Source organism: Micropterus dolomieu, linkage group LG16, assembly GCF_021292245.1.
Source record: "Micropterus dolomieu isolate WLL.071019.BEF.003 ecotype Adirondacks linkage group LG16, ASM2129224v1, whole genome shotgun sequence".
NCBI lineage: Eukaryota > Metazoa > Chordata > Actinopteri > Centrarchiformes > Centrarchidae > Micropterus > Micropterus dolomieu.
Genome location: NC_060165.1, coordinates 3,153,092 through 3,175,257, shown reverse-complemented (window position 1 = coordinate 3,175,257; position 22,166 = coordinate 3,153,092). Strand labels below are relative to the sequence as shown.

Genomic DNA, 22,166 nt, shown 5'->3' with positions numbered 1-22,166 from the left:
TTGTGAAAATGTGAATTTAATTCATAAATGCAGCCTGCCATGTCTGGCCCGCAGCCAGGATTCCGTCTCGTCTCTGTTTTCTCTGGCTCCCCGCCAAGCCCCCCCCCCCTCCAAAGAGGTGATTTCTGTCCCCCCCCCCCCTTCTTTTTTTTAAACCCATCCTCACTGAGTGGGGCCTGTTTTGGAGTGGGCTGGATGTGCGGTTATTATGCCCACACTTCTCAGACGAACCGCGCTGTCAGCTCGCTGCTGCATGGTCCTGCCCGGTGCCGCGGTGCGTTGTAGCCGAGTGTGAGCTGGAGGTGCTCGGTGTCTCAGACTCAGCTGTCCCCGGTGTTCTGCCTTCTTACGCTCATTGACCTCAAACCTTCAGCTGCTCACTGGCTTCTTTGGTGAGCCTCAACGCCGCCAGTCCTCCTTCCTGTGGAAGACTTAGGCTACAAGTGGACGACAGACCTGTTAAAGTGCCATTGGAAGTATCCACGTAGGCTGCCTCCATTTCTTTTTTTTTCTTTCTTTTCTTAAGTCTTTTCTGTTCACCGGGAGAACGGCGGAGCTGCAGCACCGGGAACCATGAGCGGACGCGGGGACGAGGCCGGGGAGAGCTCTGGCTCCCAGGAGCCCGCGGGGGCCGCGGAGCCCCAGAAGAGGAGGCCGGGGAGACCGCGGAAGCCCCCAAAAGTAAGTCGGAGTTCGTGACTTACTGCCGCTCACAGAAAGCGCTCTGTGGACGGGCAGACGTCCTGTCGCTGCTGTTAGAATCAAATCCAGATTGTAGGCGATCTGCACATGATCGAGAAGTCCTGGGACGCTTTACTTTGGGGGGGGGGGGGAGTTGAGGGAAAACTTTAGTAATGAGGTGGTTAGTTGCCGCTCTAATTAATGAAACAACACAAATGGCATATTCTGGATTTGTATTTGTTCCCTGTTGACATCGAAGCAGGGTGTGCATTCCACCGTAACTAGCCTACTTCCCTCATGGCTCCTGCAGGCTACAACTTTCTATAGGCAATGTAATGGAACACAGCATTTACAGCTGCTGTTTTGAGTGCTGGAGAGACTACTACTTCTGCACAAATGATGAGGAACGCGCCTGTTTCCAGTCTTGGCCGATGACTTTTAATTGACACCATGCGATGAGTAAAAAATAAATAAATAAATAAAAATAAGTAGCCTATGTTGATGAATGGAATTCTGCAGATCTTCCATGAGCTGAATCAGAGATGCCATGACAACATGACAACAGAGGGCTTTGAACGTGTTTATGTGAATGTGTTTATGGTTGTGATTCGTTGGTGAGTCACATTGCAAAACAAGTCAATTGACACCGCAGGCTGCAGAAACCGGACACTAGGGTTGCATTTAAGGGGTTTTCTCTCAGAAACACAGCAGCCTACAGCAGTTGTTAGATGTAGAGTTATACTTGGGGGGGGCACTTGAAACATTAGGCCTATGAAGTGAAGTGACACTACCAGACTGCTTTGGGTTATTTGGATAATAAAAACATTGATGGGAAGTTCAGTTCAAAAATAAACGTGCAGAATCAGGCAAAATAATTGATCCCTCTCATAGGCTATTTTTTCCCCTCTGTGGAACACACACACACACACACACACACACACACACACACGTTGTCCCTCTTTTGGTCTTGAGCCATAAAGCAATGAATAAATGGGGTGGGTGGCAATGTTACCTGTCCTCAACACCACGTCATGTTCCCTGTTCCTTTCAGGAGCCCACTGGAGAGCCTGTCCCCAAGCGACCGAGGGGCCGTCCCAAAGGAAGTAAGAACAAGGGCCCCTCCAAGGCAGCTCAGAAGGTGAGGAGCCTCAGCACCTTAATAAAATATTTATTATTAGTGGGGATGCTGATTCAACAGCATTGTTGTTTAAATCTTTATTATTGGTGTGAATGCTCAAAGTGTTCACAAGATATGTTCTTGTATTTATTCGTGTGAGTGCCGACTGTTGAAAGGCTGACACTACACTGGATTGTTGGCTTTAAATCTTGAATAATACCAGTAATGGCTACTGCATATTCAGCACTTCCTTAGAACTTCATAAAACCCTTAGGCCTAACTCTGTTTCAACACATTCATTTCTAACACATGTCAAGAACCATTCATCCAATTGACCTCACATGTGGCGGGTGTGTTGCTGCAGACCCAAGGGAGTTCAGTGTCCTGTTTGGTGCAATTTGGACAAGCGACACGTTCAGAATAAATCGGCTTTGAATTTTTATAGTAGGCCTACAGCGCGAGCCGCCCTGCTCTGCAACTTTGAGGGCGGGGCTTTTTTGCTTTAATATGGTATTGAATTGTTGAAACGGAGATATCATCAGGCAGGTTTAATATACTGTATATACGTTAGTATCGCATTAAAAAAGGTTAATGGAAACGGCAAAATTTGGAGAAAAAAAAAATTCCTTCATTTCGCAAATAAGTTTTTACGCTCGCTTGAGGTGGTTTTTGCCTTTGTCGAAAAAGAGTAAATGCGCAAAGTTCTGACGTAGCGAACTTGTCTTGCCCGGTTGTGCAGAGTTCTACATGCCTGCTGAGAATTTCACGCACCTCGCAGCTGGTTACGCTCATTTGTGCTGAAAAAAGAGGTGGGTGCAAATCTCAGCAGGTAGCCTTCATATCTGTTCAGCCGAATTATGCATTCACCTCTTAAAGGTCCTTTTCGGATACTTTCGTCTGCACACTTATCAAACGGGGTTATCACCGTATATTTCTGCTGAATCTCAGTGCTAGGCTACTTCTACTGAGTGTAATAAAATATGAATGAATCTAAACATTCATAAAATATATGCTTCAAATCATTTATCACCATTGATGAACCTCACAGAGGATATTTTAGCGTTTAAAAGCAGTAGGCCTATTTGTAAATGCATGCAATTCTCGGGAGGCATGCAGACCTTGGCTTAACACCGGATATTCCCATAACGCGCAGAGACAAGCCCGCTTGAAACACATTTCTGAGGACCTCTCTCCATTTTTCTAAGATCAGTGGCCATCGGGTTCATGCGAATAGTTTTCTTTCTGGTTTGGAACCCAAACGTCTTGTTTATTACAGCCATGTGTAACGTCAACTACTGACGTAACTACGCTCGCCGTAGCCTGGTTTATTCGCTCCAAACCAGCTGATGGCACATATTTCACAATTTCATTTTTGCGAAATTTCAAAAGTATGCTTAAAATTTGCATGGCAATTGGATGGAAACATGGCTATAAACTGTCCTGAAAGTCTCTAAATTACATCATTGCCTAATTTGCATAATTGGCATGTAATTGTGATGGATGCTGTAGGAGAGAGGAATAAAGTCCTGGGTGAGACAAAGTGAAAAAACTTTCCTGCTGCTATAGCGAACATCCCAACAGCAGCATGTCTTGTAGTGGTGTGGAAAAGAATTGATTCTTAGGGCACCTGTAGTTCGGTTCATTTGGTCGGGACCAAGTGAAAAAAAATTATACACTATTGCACTTACTTTAGCCCAGTACACTTTAGCTTTTTAACCTATTAATCAAGGAAAATACCAAATGATTTTCATAAACATAGCCTATACATGGCTTTTACAGATCAATTACAAGACCGCTAAACACATTTCGCGGTCAGCAGATGAATTTACTTGTGGTTTAGCTTTGGAAATAATGCTAAGATCACATCTCTGCTGTCATAAAATCCTTTCACATCATAAGCAAACCTCACCAGAGTTTGTTTGAAAGTGTACTGAGACTCCTATAGAGAAGGTCTAAAGCAAGCATTATACTTTGCGTGTCCACGAGGGACTGCTAGGGACCGCAAGCAATCCCTCGTTTGACCATATCTTGGAAAAATACAGCAAAATGAAAGTGACCTCAGTTTGAGCAAAAACTATATTGTGCTGTGATCGGCCAGCTGCGTATTTGGGGCGTGTCTTAGCAAAGGGTCAATTGCAGGCACTAACTGCACTACATGATTTCATAGACACATTTGGCACTATCACAAATGTAACTATTCATTTATTAACTTTTATTTACCCAGGATAGGCTCGCTGAGTATCTTCAGCTGTGCCCTTCTATACTAACATGAGTGACCGGCTCATGGTTTGGGGTCAGACCAAGCATTATTTTTTGTGATATACAGGACTCCCTTGTAAAAGAGACTCAGTGTCTCAATGGGACTTCCTGTTAAATTAAAGGTTAAATAAAAAAAGTATATATTTTTCTTTACAGTGCTGTCATCAGGACTAAGGGAGTAGTCTAAGCGTGATCTCTTCAGTTTTGTGAAAATGGGGTTGAGGTAGTCGAAGATTCGATAGGCGGAGCCTGATTTGACTGTCAAACTCACGCACCTCGCGGGCTTTCGGGAAATTTATCACAGTTGATGAACCACACAAAGAATATTTTAGCATTTTTAAATAGCCGGCTACTTGAAATAGACCCGTGAGGAACCGCAACGTGCATGCAGTTGTCTGAGAAAAGGGTCTTCAAAAAGCCTCAGTTTAGCTGGAAATTCACAATGTATGTTGAATGAATAGAGACTGCAGCTCTGCAGCTTCTCCAGATTAAAGCAGAGCTACCACAACATGCAAATTTAGTTGTGAACACTTAAGTGATTGCTTTTTACAGAACTGAGCCTACACACCAAAAGAGTTTGCTATATATTATTTCATCATTACTGGAATCCCACATATCTACTAAGAACCATGCCTGTGTGACTAGTCCAGCAGAGTCTGGAGCTGCCCTTGGCCCTGCACACTGTACCCTCATTATCCTTACCCTTACTTTTCCGCCCTGGGAATAATTGTGCAGAAACACCCACGTGTCACAGGGGGGGTCTTTCTCTCCCTATCTTATTTGCCCAGAGAGCCTATCCAAAGAATGTATAATATGTGGTGAAGAGTGAAAATTATTCAAACACTCAACTACTGTTAGAACAGAATAGCCGCCAGGTGTTCAGATAAGACACAGTGGTGATAAGACACATAGTGGTGATAAGACACAGTGGTGTGTTATCTGAACATTATGAATGTTTGAGGTGGTGGGTGAAGACACTTCTTCTTTACATTATGAAAGAACTAAATCAGTTGTCAACTAACATTAGTTGGCTAGTGTGAATAAATCACTTGAAAAATTGCACAACTCACCATTTCATCAACGCTGACGGCATCCCTCCTCAACTTCTGAAACTTGGAGAGTGACTTATGACCTGTGGATTCTATAGGTCCTGTTTAGCAACTTTCAGCACAAAGTGCCATAAGTGATTTGTCAAAAATATTTGGCACAAACTTATGTGGCTAATCAACATTGTCAGGAAATGAAATTTGATAACAATTCACAAAATGGACCTGAAGCACGGTACACTCAAACTATAAGAAAACTCTTTCCACATTTTTCTACATAGAAACTTCATTCAAACATCAACATATTAAGCTCAATTAGGAATTTTTTACTATCATTTAGATTTTTGATGACTTGCATACTTTCCAAATTATTCAAAGACTTCCAGGACGTTTCACACATCCAAATGAATGGACAGAATCTTCACAATTTCCACATTTTTTCACAACTAATGTCAAAATGTTCCACGTGTTTACTACGTTCTGGGTATCATTCAAATTTCAGAATGTTTTAAGTAAAGTTATAATTGGAGTCACATAGAAAAACTTTCAAACAACTCATCTTCAACCTCTTCCCACTAATTAATGCATACATGTAAAAGTTCCATTCCAACTTAAAACCTTCACAATCTAAACAAATTACAATGGTCCACATCTTTTTATGCAATGGGTCCATTCAATACTATATATACTATATATATACTTCTATACCCTTTCCCATGTTTCTGAGTGTTCATTGTCCTTCAGCTACTTCTTCATGCAAACTTGAGACAGCAATTTTATCTCCCAGCCATTAGTGAAGCAATGCAGTTTAGTTCCCAGCCATTATTCATACTCCTTCAGCTGTTTTTAAATACAGAGTTAAGCCAGCAATGCAGTGTATCTCTCAGACATTAGTCAAGAAATGCAGTTCAGTCCCTAGATTACACTATATTTTGCATCCTTCGGCCCCATTCCCACAGTCCCAACTATTCATATTTTCAACAGGGCTGGGCATGTTAGCGCGTTATTATTAACAGGAGGGGCGGGATGTTGATCAGCCTGTAAATCAGCCGCCCAAACAAGCAGCAGAGGGAGGCTTCAGCAGACTACGCTGGATGCAGCGAGTGGGAGAAGTAGATAAACAAAAGCAAGACAAGCGATCAAACGCCATAGCGAAGTGGAGAGCTGCACACTGCAGGCTCATTAGTTTTGGGGAAGATGTCGGTCTGAGGAACGTTCTTAAAGTCACAACGTAGTCGCTTGGCCCCGCGGATTCTCTCAGGTGAACAGAAAGGGAGTCAGGGTAGTAAACAGCAGGCACTCTATAGATAGTAACCATGGCAACGACTTATGTGCGCTACACAGCTGTAGCCTATTTAACTTAACTTAAAATTAAAGGCTAACGTTACGTTCTTCTAGTTTTGCGGGGATGCTCTGCCATGTGAATTTCCTCCTGTTGATGTGCTATTTAGGAAACGGTAATAGATTACGGAAACTCACAAACAGCGAGGATCAGTCTCTCTTCCAATGATTTGTGCTGCGCGTCGAGTACAAAAAGTTCAAGACAATTCAACTTCGGCGGCGGGCGTGTACGTGAGGCGAGCACTTCACCTCACTCTAACAGGGACACTTGCTACTGAACACAGACTGTTTCTGCTGCTCCCTGATAAAAGAAAAATATTTCTGCTGATAGCTGAAAAAAAAACAAGGAAACAGATTCATAAATGTTAACCTGTAGCTCAGAAGGGGCCTACCCTGTTATGATGTTCTGATCGTGGCTCTGAACTCTTGTTTTAATATGCTATAAAAGGTAATTCCCTGGCAGTGGCAAATAGCTTAGTTTAATATTTGATTTGATTACATTAATGTTTAAGTTGAGATTTACAAGAAAAATTTTATTGCTACTGTGTAAAGGGAACACTGCTGGTGAAAACACCTTATTTGTTTAAAGTGTTTGCAAACTATACATGTCGCATAACTATGTGATTAATCCTAATTGCAGAAAATCATGCAATTAATCGCGATTAAAAATTTTAATAGTTGCCCAATGCCCAGCACTAATTTATCTTTGAATTCTTTCAGGGAAAGACGCCATTCAAACCATATGCTATTCCACATCCTTCATACATCAACTTTCAAAGCCAACAGTCCAGTTTAGCTTCAACTTGTCAAAAAAACGTTTTTCTTACATTATTGATATCATTCAAGATCTAAAACCAGTGAGTTTAGCTCCCAGCAATCAGTCAAGTAATGCAGTTCAGCGTCTAGCTTACACTGAATTTCGCGTCTTGAAGGACTTTCCCAGCTATTCCTAGTCCTTCTAAGCCAGCTTTTCAACAGACCTTAAAATATTACATATTTCTCATACATTCTTGGTACTATTCAACTTATAAAGGCAGCAATCCAGTTTAATGTAATCTTTTCAACAGCTAACACACCGCGATTTGTTTAGAAATTGCTTTTCTATTTGTCAGTCTTTAGACAGCTACAGGTGTTATTTAACTGACATTATAGTTTTTACATTATCATTTATGAAACAATTTCTGCTTTGGGTTGGTGATGGTGCAGTGGATAAGACACATGCCTTTGGTGCGTGAGACCCGGGTTCAATCCCCCACTGTGACACAGCCACCAATGTGTCCCTGAGCAAGACACTTAACCCCTAGGTGCACCAGAGTTGGTGACCCCTGACATATATAACAATTGTAAGTCGCTTTGGATAAATGTATTGTAATGCTTTTTTCAGTCCTTTTCTGAGTTTATAATGCGGAGCTGTAAAATTGTCTTAAACATGCTCTCATTGCCACAATTTTAACTATTCATACATTAATTTACACCAAACGTAGGACATGTGTGCTGGTTCTACACATGTAAATAGGGAATCAAACAGATTTGTACATTTGGCTTGGTGAGCGGCAACTGCCGCACAAGCTCTAATGTTAACAGTCAAAGCAGAGAAAGCAGAGTGCCAGTTTGTAACTTTATCCACACAAATTACATATTTACATGTTCAGAAATGCCTTCCGGTGCTGACGGTGTGGTAATTTCACCGTTATGACCTACAGTTTAAGCTTTTTTGTGACTTCTTTGATGGGAACTCTCTGTCTCAACGACGGAGCATATTTATTCATCATTTTATTTATAAGCCTTTGAATTCGTCTTGATGCTTTGAGTTGTTTTTGTTTTCACTGTGCTTGAACTGCAAACCTGATCTCAAGCATAATGTAACTTCAATTACAACATTTCTGTTTCGTCTGCCTCTCGTCTGTATGAGGGCAGATTACGTAAACACTAGAAACATCTTTCAGCTTGATGCAGTTCAGTACAACACCATCACCACTGACCACAACCTCAAAAATAACCACCACAGGTTTTATTACAGGACGTTTGTATTGGATTGCATTTAGTTGTAATAAATTGCTGGCTCAAAGTAATTCTAATATAAGTCTAATATCTAATATGAGACAACTGTCACTGGAGAACATGACCATGCTCCATATAGAGCCTGTTTCAGCATTTATGACAAAACTGAAAGTATTTCAAATGGTGTGCAAACAGTTTTTTTAAAAAATGGGGAAGTTTTTCTTTCTTCAATGTTTGAAGATGTATGCAGAATACCAAAAAAATTAAATAGTTGTTGGCTGAATGTCCTGAGAAGGTCTTGTGTGTTTGCAGCAAAGAAAATTGAAAACTGTCGTGTACCGAAATATGGCATGCAATATCTGGTCAGATTTGTAGTCATGTTTACTTTTTCTTTGTTCAGACAGTTCCTGATTCAAATGGAAATTTTCTCAATGTTTCAAAGTTTTCCTTAAAAAAAGATTTAGAATTTGGAAAGTTTAGGTTCTTTTATTCAATGAAAAAGACATTTATATCCCTAAAAAAAAAATGTATCTAAGAAGTATTATTACTATATCGAAACTCATGTGTGTATATATAGTGTTATGACCTGGCTCAAAAGGCCACAACAAAAGGAGACACCATGGTAGAGGTTTAACAAAATATGTTTATTTAAACCAAAATTAACCAAATTAAGAGGTATTTCAAACTAACATAATTATTAAGTATGAGGTTCAGTAGTGTCTGTGCAGGATGATGGTTGCATGAATGTATATGTGTGAAGGTGTTGTAGTATGCAAAAACAAGATAAATACCACAAAGCAATAGTCCAACCACAGAAAACCATACTAAAGGGTAAACCGGGGAGCCGGCCCGCAGGGAGGTCTGACCTGGCCTCGACAGCAGCCTCCTGCAGATTTTAGAAGACAGAGTTACAAATACTCTACAGGGCAATTATCTCAGGTGCCCAGAGTTACTGCAATCAGCTCTTCCTCTACAAGGAAGAGAGAGAGAGATAGGCCACACCCACACATGACCCCACAGTGCGTAACAATAGGTATGTGTAAGTTTTTATATAATAACAATACTAAGCCCTGCTCCAGGCCTAAACACTGTTACTGTTGGCTGTAAAACGCAACTGCAAACGTGAACACATATGAAAACACAGGCACAGACCAACATACTTGTGCATCCGTGTTGATAGAAACATACAGCCATAACTCAACAGCGCTCTCACCCACTTGTGTACATATTTCCACGGAGAGTAGGAGACGGTGTGCATGAGACACAGTGATAAAAGATTAAAGTGGCAAAGAAAAACTGATCCAGAGAAAAAGCTTTGGAATTGTACAGCAATATGTCGCTTAACATTTGGGTTGTGATACTGTACATCCCAGCAAGGCCGGGGCAAGTCCCTGTGTCTTCATTCATTAGCAAGATGAAGCTGTGTTAGGCTCATGATGACAGCAGCCTTAGTGCTCCCTTGCCACCATGAACCACTGTAAACATTCCCAGCACTTTGAAAAGTGAACCACTCTGCTCTCGCCATAATCCAGTCTCATCTCATCTGGCATTGTTATGATAAACATTGATGATATAAATCTTTCCAGATGAAAGGAGTCCTGGGTCAGCCTGCACCTTTAACATATACTCTTTAAAAGTTCACTTCCCCACTCACAAGATCAACCACTTCTGCAATCTCTGCATCATGGCAGCTTGTAAGAAGAAACAATTGCACAGCACACCTTGACTGGACCATTACTTACCTCGCTACAGACTAGCTTTTACACCATTCTGAAAAAACAAGACATTGTGTATATAAAAAGGTCATGTATAAGGGGAAATGAGATCTCACTAGAACATCAGCAGGATTGGTCATTTGTTTAAACACTTTAAATAACCTTATGACACGGCTTTGTGAATAATGACAGTTTGGTTGTTACTTCCGTTAGGTTGGTGAGATGGATGGATTATGTGCATGAAATGAAAGTGTATGAAGTAGGGTTGGGCAATTAGATGAATATATTGGCTATCTGTGATTGGCGGGTTGATTTGTTTGATTTTTTTTTTTTTTTGGAATGTTTTTTTATTTTATTTTTTCTAATTTAATGGTCTCCTTCCGAAGAACTCCAACAGACTCTTGTTCAGCGAGCTAACCCAGTAACACAAAGAAGCCAGCAACGGCAGGGAGAGACGGCGTATAGAGCCAGATTATTTGGTGAATTAGGGGTTTATTTCAACCAAACCAGAGTAAGTAATTGTTGATGTGGAAAGACTAACAAAGACTATTTTGGTTAGTTTTATTTTGTTTGAATTAAGTGAGTTTTTATGAGAAATTTAGAAGGTGTACTGTTGTATTTTTCTGTTTAATTAGGAAAACACATGTAAGAGCGCTGGTGGAAAGTAAATGAAGCCTTGACTATAAAGGAGGTAGATCAGAAAACTCTCATAGTTTTTGTCATATGTGCTTTGGAAGGCACTGACAAAGGATGTTGTCCTGATGAGACGGGTCCTTGATCAGAAAAAGCTCATGGGTCATTTGTGGTGTTTTGAAGGACTTTTCTGAGAAAAATATCTTCCGTAACCCGGGATTTTTATAATGGTTCTAGCGAGGTTAATTTTAGTCTTTTTGTCGGTCAGTCCAAGCTGAAATATTTCACCAGCTATTGGAAACGTAGAATTTTAATTATTTACAGATATTCATGGTACTCACAGCACAAAGCCTTCAAACAATCAGCTGGTTGACACTTTTGGCTTTTATTGAAATATCTTAACTACTCAATGGATTGTGGCATTTGATATAGATGCCCATGGTGCCCAGAGGATGAACCCTAGTGACTTTGGTGATCCCCTGAATTTTTCCTTGAGCTTGACATTAGTGGTTTTGAGTAAAACGTTTCACCTTTTGAATGACTTGCCATGACATTTGTTCAAGGTAATAATTTTAATTTGTTTTTTGGTTTATACTTTGCAGCAGAACTAATGACATTCCTATTATCCTCAGCTAAGTAGTTTGTGTTTACGGCAAATTAGCGAATGCATGCTAACATGCTAAACAACGATGTGTGAACATACACGTGTAGTTACAGCCTAAGGGCACTGTTGAAGACTCTTGGTCTTGTTAGTATGTGTGTGCCTGTGTGCTGAGGAATAGAAAGTTCAAATCCCAAGGCATTCTGGGCTGCTGCAGACATGCTGCATCTCTCTGCTCAGACATAACACGCTGATGATTAATTGAGCAGAGTATTGTCTTTCAGACCATTAAATCTCCACATTAAAAATGCAGCATCCCAAACACAGAACTGGGATTACAGTACACAGGTTGGCTAGCCAGCAATGTGATGTGTCATGATAGAAACCTGCTAATGAACCTCACGACGAGACATTATTGAAATAATGTTCAGGGCACTTTTCATCTAGAGCAGGACTAGTCCGCAGTCTTTATAATATTATTTACAGAAACCTAATGATTCCCACTGTGAGCAAGCACTTGGTGACAGTGGCAAGGAAGAACTCCCTTTGAACAAGTAGATCCCTTAAGCAGAACCAGACGCTGGGTGGGCGGCCAACTGCCATGACCAGTTGGGTTGAGAAAGAGAAAGAGGGAGAGTAGCACATTGAAATTCCACAGAGATTTAAAATAATAGTAATGGTAATATTAACATTAATAAAAACATACTAATAATGATAGCAATTATGTATTTAATGGTGTAGAAATTTAATCAAAATGTTGTGTAAGTAGCCAAGTCATGGCATTTACTGACTTAGTAATAGTAGTCAACTTATGCAGAACCCAGGAAGGAAACTCAAAGTTCACAGTCTAACTCTAAACAAACCAAGGTTATTCCTAAATATACTGTGACTAGCTAGCAGCTATAAAGACACAACCTGTTAATAAGACAACTTCCATTTTGCCAGAAGGAATATATTCCTCTTCTTTTGGTCTGGCTTGAGGCTTACCACCTTCTCATTAAGCTAACACATACTGGACCGGTCTGTCCACTGAATGTGCAGAGACAACAGTGATATTAATCATCTCATCCAGCTGTCTTGCCAGCAAACAAGCTGACTTTCCATAATGTTTTGATCAGAGGATTGCTTGGATTTGTAATACAATTACGGAATTTTAAATAGTAATTACTAACATTTGTTACAGTCATGCCTTACAGAATAACATATACTACCCAACACTGGTGATTCCAAAACAAAGGCAGAATAAAATAGGCTTTGAAATGTTCCCGTTATCCTGTGCACACCACTTGGTTTTTTTGACTCTGGGATCCAGAGCAGGTGAGGTGTTGAAACACTCTACCTGGTGCCATGTGACCAGGCTGGGTGGCTTGTACTCAGTGTCAGGCTGACAAAGGAGCTGGTGTTGTTTACCGAGCCAAATAGCCGAGAAAGCCCTACACCACCATATCACTGATACCGGCCTTTTGCTGGCCATTGTCTACAAAATTCATCGCAGCTCAGCGGTTTGACTATGATTTCACCTGAATCCCTGCCAACTAGAGCCATGGAGCCTGGATATGTCAGATGAATTATTAACACTGGTCTGGTCTTGTTAATTGTGAATGACTTCAGGGCACTGGGCAGTCCGCAGGGTCCAATCTCTCCCAATCTCCAAAAATGTTGTTGTCATTGTTATCTTAGTAAGAAAGGTAATTCCCTCCCCTCGAGCCAAAAAAACAGGGACATTCCAGAGGTATCCATTACACAGTAAGGTAATGTTCTGTAAACATACACACTTTATGCTTTTCTTACTTCTTCGTACCTCCATGCTAATGTGGAAACAGATGAAAAACCTTTTCTCTTTGTTTCAACACCCCAGAGTGAATACATTTAAAAATTCCTTAGTCATATTGTATATTGGACATGTGACTTCACACACATAAATATCAAACCTGACGATGGCAATTGGAGCTGCAACGATTAATCGATTGGTTGCCAACTATTTTGATAATCTATTCATTTTAAGTAAGGTTTAAGTAAGTAAAAAAGTCAAGTCTTAAATGTAAATATTTTCAGATTTCTTTACTCTTTGACAGCAAACTGAATATCTTTTTGGTTGTGGACAAAATTAGACATTTGAGAAAGTCATCTTGGGCTTTGGGAAACACTAATCCACTTTTTATTTTTTTTACTATTTTCTGAAATTTTATAGACCAAGCAACTAATCGAGAAAATAATCAACAATGAAAATAATCATTAGTTGCGGCCCTAATGGCGATAGATCAGAATTTCATTGAACCATTAATTTGGACAACAGAACAGAGTTAAAGTAAAAATGCACTCAAACAGTTGCTGCAGCTCGCCGCTGAGCAGCAGTGTGGGAAAGAGGAGAGTGCTGCACGCAGCTGAATGTGCTCCATGCCCGTCATTCAAGCCTCTTATCTTTTAGGTGAGTCCATCAAGTGAGCCACTGCTTTCCACTTGAATAGCATAACATTTTACTGGTGATATATTACACTCTGCTAAGAAAGCAGACTTCCGTTGTGATGTCAGAGATTAGTTTGGAAGTGGCATGTTGAGACAGTGGGGAAGTCTCATACATGCTGCTGATAGTAGTGTGGAAAACAGGTCACCATAAAACCTCAAATGAAATTGTTTTGCATGTTTTAGATGTTTTACCACAAATCAGATACTGTATCCATCTTCTAAACCATACACCATAGTATATTTGATTTTGTTTTCTTCCAGGCCATAACTGCTTTGTTTTGTCAGTACAGTATGAAAACCAAACATGGCTAATTTGGTGACTATTGTAAGGTAATGCAAACTTTTTCAACAGCATCTGTTAAATTACTACACATTTGGTGCTAGCGTGTATTTACTTACTTTAATACTTAGCTTAGTTTTTTTTTTCCTAAAGGATAATAGTTAGCTATCCGTCATGATGGCATTGAGTAATACATCAGATCTGGGAACACAGTGATATCACTAAAAACAAGTAAAGTAACAGTCTGATGATCACACAAACCCGAACGGTAAGTTTTGTACCCAAACCTTCCATTGCAAACACAAGTTTACAGACCCACTTTCTGCTCAACCAGAAGTTGTGTGCACAGTTTTCCTGTGAAATGAGAAATTATTGGTGGCATTTGAGGTCCACTCACTTTCAGTTTGACTGGACGGGACTATATGTGGACAAGCGGGTGGCGCAAGCTAGCTTGTTTAGCAAGGTGCATCTGTAATTCATGTTAACTGTAATATTAATAGTGATGATAATTGTGGCTAGCTTAAAAACAGGCTTTAAACAAAATGTACTTACTGGAAAAATTAACAGCCGGCTCCGAAGGGTCAAATGTACACATTGATGTGGATACGAGGCACCTTTATCCTGATTGACAGGTCGCCATGGTAGCAACTTAGAAAGAATGCAGGTTTAAGGCACTTCCTCATTAGCCTTACTTTCCAGATTTTGCTGCTTGGTTTGTATCTGTCTGATTGCTGGTGTTGCTTGACCTGTTGTACTGATCTCATTGTGTTCCTAGATCTTGCCATCTTGGCAACGCCTCCAAGCAGCTATTTCGGACTAACAAGACCAGGCTCCTATCTGAATGAATGGGGAGAGAGCCAGAACAGCACTTTCACTGGTCACCGGGACATAAAAACTACGTGAATAGGATCAGCATTAAAATCTAATAAAAATTGCTGGAAAAGTTTTACGACTTTGCCCGAAAACAAAAAGCGTTTTTTCCGGCGGTTATATTTCTACTACGCATGCGTCCCTACTACTACGCATGCGCAGTAGAAGAATCACAGACCCTTACGTCAGTGGAACAACACAGTGAAAATATGTTTCCCACTTTGGCTGTTAAAAGCAGACAGCTGGCTTTTTAGCAGGCGGGGCGGGATAACAGCCATCTTTGCCGTTATAGGCTTTCCCCATAGAGTTGTATTGAGGGTGTGATTGAGTGGCGTGTCCCCTCTATAAAACGTCTCTGGTACAATATTATCATATCTAAGAGAAAGCCAAAGCTACAAAAATAAGACCAAAGTTGCAATAACTCGGAATGGAAAATAATGGCTGCCTAGAAGGCATGAAAAAGCTCCAATAAACAGTGCTGTGCTGGAATTTTGATGAAAGGGCCACAGTAGGGCTTTTTGATTTTTTTATAACATTCATTACAAACAGAAGGGCTGTAAAATTATAGAATTTTCTGAGCATCACAAACACCTTGAAGTGTCTCTTCAGCCCCTTTTAAACTGGACAAAACCCCCCACAAACACCCACTAACATCTGGCTTTTGTCTTCAGTGTGAAAGGGTACAATCTGCATCCACTCCCGGGTCACAGCTCTGCAGTGGCCATGGATGTTAATCCGCTCCAGCTCTGATCAGCAGTGATGTAAACCTGCACAACTCATTCATCTGTTTCTATCTGTCTTTAAACATCTTGATTGATTTTTGATTGAGTATTAGCATGCTATGCTAACAGTCCGTCAGCTGTAATTTTGTATCCATGGTGTGATGTCTTTCAGAGCACACAAATACCTTAAACACACCTGTCACCTGCCCGGCATGGTGCTGTTAACCAGAAACCAGAATTAACTGTTAACCAGAATGTTTGCATAACCAGAATTATTGTGAATACATCCACGGGAAAAACACATTCAAACATCTTAAATACTAGTAAGGCCCCCTAGCACCATAAAATGCGTGCAAGAGTAAATGTCACTTTTTATATTAGCTGATCAGATGTTTTATTTAAAATGTTCATGTCATGTATGTCATGAAGTGATGATCAGGAAACAGACAGATTATATTGCTCCTAATTTATGTCTTCACAGAAAGCAGAGGCACCCGGGGAGAAAAGACCCAGGGGGCGACCAAGGAAATGGGTGAGTCAGTGGTTCTCTTAAGTTCTGAGCTTGTGTCTGCTGCTGGCATGCTGGATACTGGAACACACATACACAAGAGGGGCTGTGAAGAATTAGCTGTGCCAGTTGATGAAATCTGTATGTGGCAGGAGGTAATGTGCATGGCAAAGCCTGACAGAGATAAAGAAACATTTGAGCGAGCAATGTTATTACTACACATTTGTTTCTTATCTCTAAAACGCATTTTGTTACATGGTGAGGTCTACCAGTAGGTATATTGCCAGGTTTAATACATATTGAGATGGATTCACTGTCTGAACATTTTGTGTTAATTCCTCATTATTAACTTTCATTATTTGGCCTGAATACATTCAGAGGGTCCTCCCTGGTTGATGCTGGTGTGTACGGAAGTTCTGTGAAGCAAGGAAAATTCTGTGGTTTTCACTGATGAAAAGTAACTTTCAAATTAATCCATGCTAATTTTTTTCCCCACACCTGTGTCAAAGATGAAAAAAAATTATGCCGCTTTCCCATTGTTGTCAGCTCGCCTCGACACGCCTCTGCTCGACTCGCTTTTGGTGTCCTGTCCTTTGTTTTCCACTGCAGCTAGTACCCCCTCAATGTAGCTGGTTGTCATAGCAACGCCGCACGAAACTGCCGTTACGTAATCTTGTGTTAAGCCCCTTTTCCACTGCATGGTACCAGCTCGACTCGCCTCGACTCTACTTGCCTTTTTTTGCTTTTCCATTGTGGAAAAGTTGTGCCTGTACCTGCTACCAGGTATGTTTTTTCGTATCACCTCCGTCGAGGTTCCAAGCAAGCTGAGGCGATACTAAAATGTGACGTGAAAACACATCAGACTACTGAATGGTCAGAGAGAATCGTCACTTTAACTGCATCGTCATTGCATGAGGCCAGCGACAAAAGTTCTATATTTTACAATTTTCGTATGTTATTTCATCACTAAATCCACGTCTGAGAAGTTCTGAGGTGAGAAATCAGCTGTGTAGATTTCGAATATTGACAGTTTTGCGAAAAGTGATGGCGGAACAAAAATTTGTTTGAAAGTTTTCGTAGTTGAGCTGGTACTGGTAATGGAAAATGAGGTAGTATAATGAAAAGACACACGATTCAAGTTCATAACAAGTTTAATAACAAACCATCACGTTCTTAAAAGAACGTTCTTAAAAGGAACAAAACATAAAAATGCAACAGTTTGGCAGGTCTGGGTGAACCTCAGGTCCAACGGCATAAAAGTTCTGTTGAGTGTTACCTGTTTTACATGAGCGCTGACTGACAATGTAAACATTTCCAGAAAACTCTTACCCTGTCAAGAGGTCAGCTCGCTGACAGCCAGTGTCCAGCGAAGAGGCACTCACTTTTAGGATGAAACTGCTTTATTCAGTGTTTTTAATGTTTTCATGACAGTCTGTTTGCTTTGGAGAGGAGATGGCCTCTGCAGTAATTTTGGCTCCTGGTAGAAACCTCCTGAACGGTCAATCTTCAAAAAAAAAAAAGAAACTGACCACCTAAACTGAACTAACATTAGCAGCAGCAGGTCTGCTAGCTAGGTTATTTCCAACACCTGTTTTGTAGTGGATTCTCTCTGACCAATGAGTAGTCTGCCGCGTTTTCATGTCACCTTTTGGTATTGCCTCAGCTTGCTAGGAACCTTGACGGTGATACTAAAAAACCTACCAGTGGAAAACCAAAATCTGCCCAGTGGAAAACCAAAAAAAGCGAGTAGAGTTGATGCGAGCTGAGCTAGTACCATCCGGCGGGTAAGGGGCTTTAGAACAAGTGTCCCAGCAAAACCTATTTGCCACCTTTTCTTAAGTCATGAACACAGGAGAGAAAACAATTTAGATCAGACTTAGGAGGGGTTTTTTTCTCACTTGCCCCTCAGGGCTTCCGTAGATGTGTGTGTGTGTGTGTGTGTGTGTGTGTGTCCGATATGTTTGTGTTATCAGTCAAAGAAAATGTTTACTCTCCACGCTGACCGCAGGAATACTTAAGTAATCCCACTGATAGCTTGAAGGCCTCAGTATTTATCAGGTCCACAGTAACAGGCCTGATTGATTGTTCAAGGAAAAGCAGGAAGGGTGAGGAGAGATGCGGGGAGTGTGAACTCTCTCCTGCATACATCATGTCAGCATTTTTATGTGTCAAAGGGGGGAAAAAAGAAGTGAAAGCCTACAAGAAGGTGGAGAGTCATAAAGTGTGTATGTTATATTTATTTTCATTTCCTGGAAGGAAAGGTTTGTTCCGAGAATCATCTGTTAGCATATTTAGTATATTCCCCACTGTCCACACTCTGCTGGTTTTATGGTGCGAGCTCTTGCTGTGACTTATCAGCTCCATGCAGCGGCTTTAAAGTCTACAGCTCTGTTCACATGCATGTGCTCTGAATTCTCAGCCTTTATGGCCACAGCTTCCAGGACGACACCGTAGGCTTTATGTCAAGTCTAATGTCTTTGGAGTAACTCACAGTAGCTCACAGTAGCATGCACTGGACAATGACACTTTAAAGACCAGGCAACCCAGGTGGACCACACTGCCAAACCAAATATTAAGTCCTCCATTCTTTGCAACCTGTGCACATAACAAACTATTTAATATAAACCACATTCCTTTACCAAACTTAAAGGAACATTCCATCTATTACATCATAAGAAAATAATATTTCCACATGGTGTAATGGCCATCAAACACTACTCTTTGAGATTAATACATAGAGTACATAACAAATCTGCTCAGTAAAAAGTTGGTGGGACTGCTGAATACTGTTCATTAGCCTAGAATACTTCATCTAAGCTAACAGGAACTTATTTCAGTTTAGCCAAACAAGTTATGTACGTGGATAACTTGCTGATGTACACTTGCATGTGCTTTTATTGCTTTATATGTACTGTCATCAGGGCATCCTTGAAAAAGAGAGCTTGCACTCAATGGCCTTCCCTGTTTAAATATAATCGCCTTTCAGAGCTGAGAAAGTTTAGAACCATACTGCTATGCAAATGATCATATAAATGTTGAAAATGTTTGAATTGTAGTGCCGAAGATCTGTATATTATGAGTAAGAAAAGACAGGGTTAGGGTTATCAAACAGTTCTTTTCTCACACACTGTAAACAGATCCTCTACACTGCAGTTCAAACTATTATATGGTAATTTGCATAGCGGGATGGTTCTATACTTTCTTAGCTCTGAGAGGCATTGGTTTGTCAATATTGATATCATCCTACAATAGAGACTGACTGAATCACTAAAACTTTCTTATGCTGAATATTTTGAGAATATAGTTTGGTAGTTTTGTTTATTATAACTTATTTGGTTTTTATTATTCAGGTTGCATTTGTTTGTTATATTATAGAGACTGGTCACCTGACTGGCAACCACCCCACCTTTTGCTATTTGGGCGAAGGTGGGGGAGTTTCAGTAAATGTTGAGATAGTCTTTTGAGCAAATTTATAGCATGAATGGATTTTTTGTTTTGTTGCTTTATGAAGTCATAAGTGTGTGTGTGTGTGTGTGTGTGTTAAATGAATGCCTGGCACTTTTAATGTCGAAAAGCTGACACACAGCCGAGCAGAAAGAATAAAACACAGTCGCTGGCTGATATTTTGAGGAGTTCGATCAAATGCAGTTATCAATACAGTGCGGTTTGGCTCGACAGTGTGAATTTCATAGGCTATATTTAATAACAACATAAGCTGAAATACCAGGTGATACAGCTTCAATTACTACTACCGAATAATGCATTTATCCTACCCCTTAACGCTCAGTCCAGGACACAAACTGTGATAGGAATCTAACGGGTCGTGGTGTATACTGCAGTACACTGCCATTTTTTGTGAAAGAGTTTTTGGCCTGTATCGAGAACTCTGGTGAGCAGTAGGTAGGTTGTGACCTTTCAGTCAGCTGGTGGAGTGTCTCTATCATTGGATTTGAATTTGGGATATTCAGCGTCATGCACTGTTTATACGGCTGTACCTAGTGTAAGTCATGCCCAGCTCATCCAGGGTCAATCCCTCATCTGTATGTCTTCTTGGTCTTTCCCACAGCTCATGTCCTCTGTGTGCAGGTGCTGCGTTAGATACATGGTGGTGGCAACAGCTTGAAGGGGGACTCTGTTCTCCAATAGATTTGCAATATTGTCTTTATTACGATCATGCCAATAACGCTAGTTGAACTGAAATTGAAATTCAGTTGTGCACAGCAATCCACCTGCCAAATGGCTGCTGTCCATTGGATTTTATATGTTCCTGTGCATCAAGCTAAATGCCTTCACAAAATGGCAATAACAATGAGAATTGTAAAAACAAATCTCGAAACAAAATTTAACAATCTTATTGAAACTACTGACAAGGAAATACCACAGTAATAGAGGTTATTATTGGTTACAGGTCAGGTAAACTCCCTCGTTACAGTAATGTTTTATCAGCTTGAAATTGAACTAATCCATGCTCGTTACATGATAACACTACACTGACTGCATTAAGCCGACGTGATACATCGGCGATAGCTCCCCCCATCTTTCAATGTGAGCACAACCAAATGTATTGAATGATAACGAAACGGTTACTGAACTAGACTGAATATTATAACAAGATTGTTGCCACACTGTATAACATTAGACCACAGTAAGTAACATTACTGTAGGGAATGGGTCTTCCACAGTATTGTTGTGCTGCACCGTTATGTTGCATTATTGTATGTGGGTCACGAAAGTTACACCTGAGAAATGTTACGATAACACTAAATCCAAATTAAACACTAGGAAGCAAACGACGACAGATCATGCTAAAGATCTCGCTGTCTTGTAAATGTTCCGTATTTGTGTAGCGCCTTTCTAGTCTTTTCGACCACTCAAAGTGCTACATCACATTCACACACTAAGTAAATAACATTCATTCACACACTGGTGGAACAGCCACCAGGGGAAATTCAGGGTTCAGTATCTTGCCCAAGGACACTTCGACATGCAGCCTGGAGGAGCCGAGGATTGAACCGATGACCTTCCGATTAACAGGCAACCCGCTCTACCTCCTGAACGACTATACTTAAGCCAGTAAAAAAAAGTTGCTCCACATTTGCTTTGTACCGTTACATCTTTTCTGACATAATGCCGATGGTACACACGATAGTAATATGGATCACGTTAGCAGGTGAATTAATGTGGAAAGCCATACAACTGTAGTATTTTGCAACAGGATAACGTTAGCAACTGGTCGCCGTTAGCCGGCGAGATAACTTTATCTAACTTGAGCCAACTAAATCACAGCATCACAATATGTTTCACATGCTTTGCAGTAATGTTAGATTATCTGTCCAATAGGATGAAAACCAACTCTGTCTGTTTTGTTGGTTCCAAAACAAAGTTGAGGTCTCTCCGTGACTCAAGCCTTTCTGATGTCGACTGTGTTTTCAACCAAAGTCGACCTCATTCTCGTGGAATTTATGTGTAGTGCTTCTGACGTCGTTTTTAGGACTCCATCTCGTTAGCTGTGGTGTTGTAGCTGTGTGTACTGTACAGAATCAATAAGCTCAGGAACGTGCATGCAGTCACAGCCAATAGATTTCCCAGAAAATCTGACCTTGAGTCTTCACATAGGATTAGGCATTAGGCAGAGGTAACAGAAAAACCCGGCAAGTGGATCGTTTTTATGTGAGATTACAGCCACTTTACACACAGGCAATAAAAAAGTGATTTAAATTATAAAAACTACATATAGACCCTTTAAAGTAAAGTGCCTGTAAATTGCACAAAATTCATTGACACTGCACACTATGTTTAAAATTTCCAACTTCCTGTTTGGCTGTTTGGCATAAGCCATGGCACCAAGAGACTTTTTTTTTTTGTATGTCTAGAGATTTTAAAAATGCTGCCCGGTGGTTGAATTGGGGTGGAACACACAGAAATG

At 40.6% G+C, this 22,166-nt stretch overlaps 1 protein-coding gene across 1 annotated transcript in view; it reads left to right on the top strand.

Moving 5' to 3' along the window:
• Window positions 1–232: 232 nt before the first annotated feature.
• hmga2 (high mobility group AT-hook 2) overlaps window positions 233–22,166 on the top strand; it is a 43,952-nt gene continuing 22,018 nt past the window's right edge. The window contains exons 1-3 of the mRNA XM_046071862.1: window positions 233–681; window positions 1,733–1,819; window positions 16,214–16,264. Coding sequence (XP_045927818.1) covers window positions 574–681; window positions 1,733–1,819; window positions 16,214–16,264 — 246 coding nt within the window. The 5' untranslated portion in view covers window positions 233–573. The remainder of the gene's footprint in view (window positions 682–1,732; window positions 1,820–16,213; window positions 16,265–22,166) is intronic.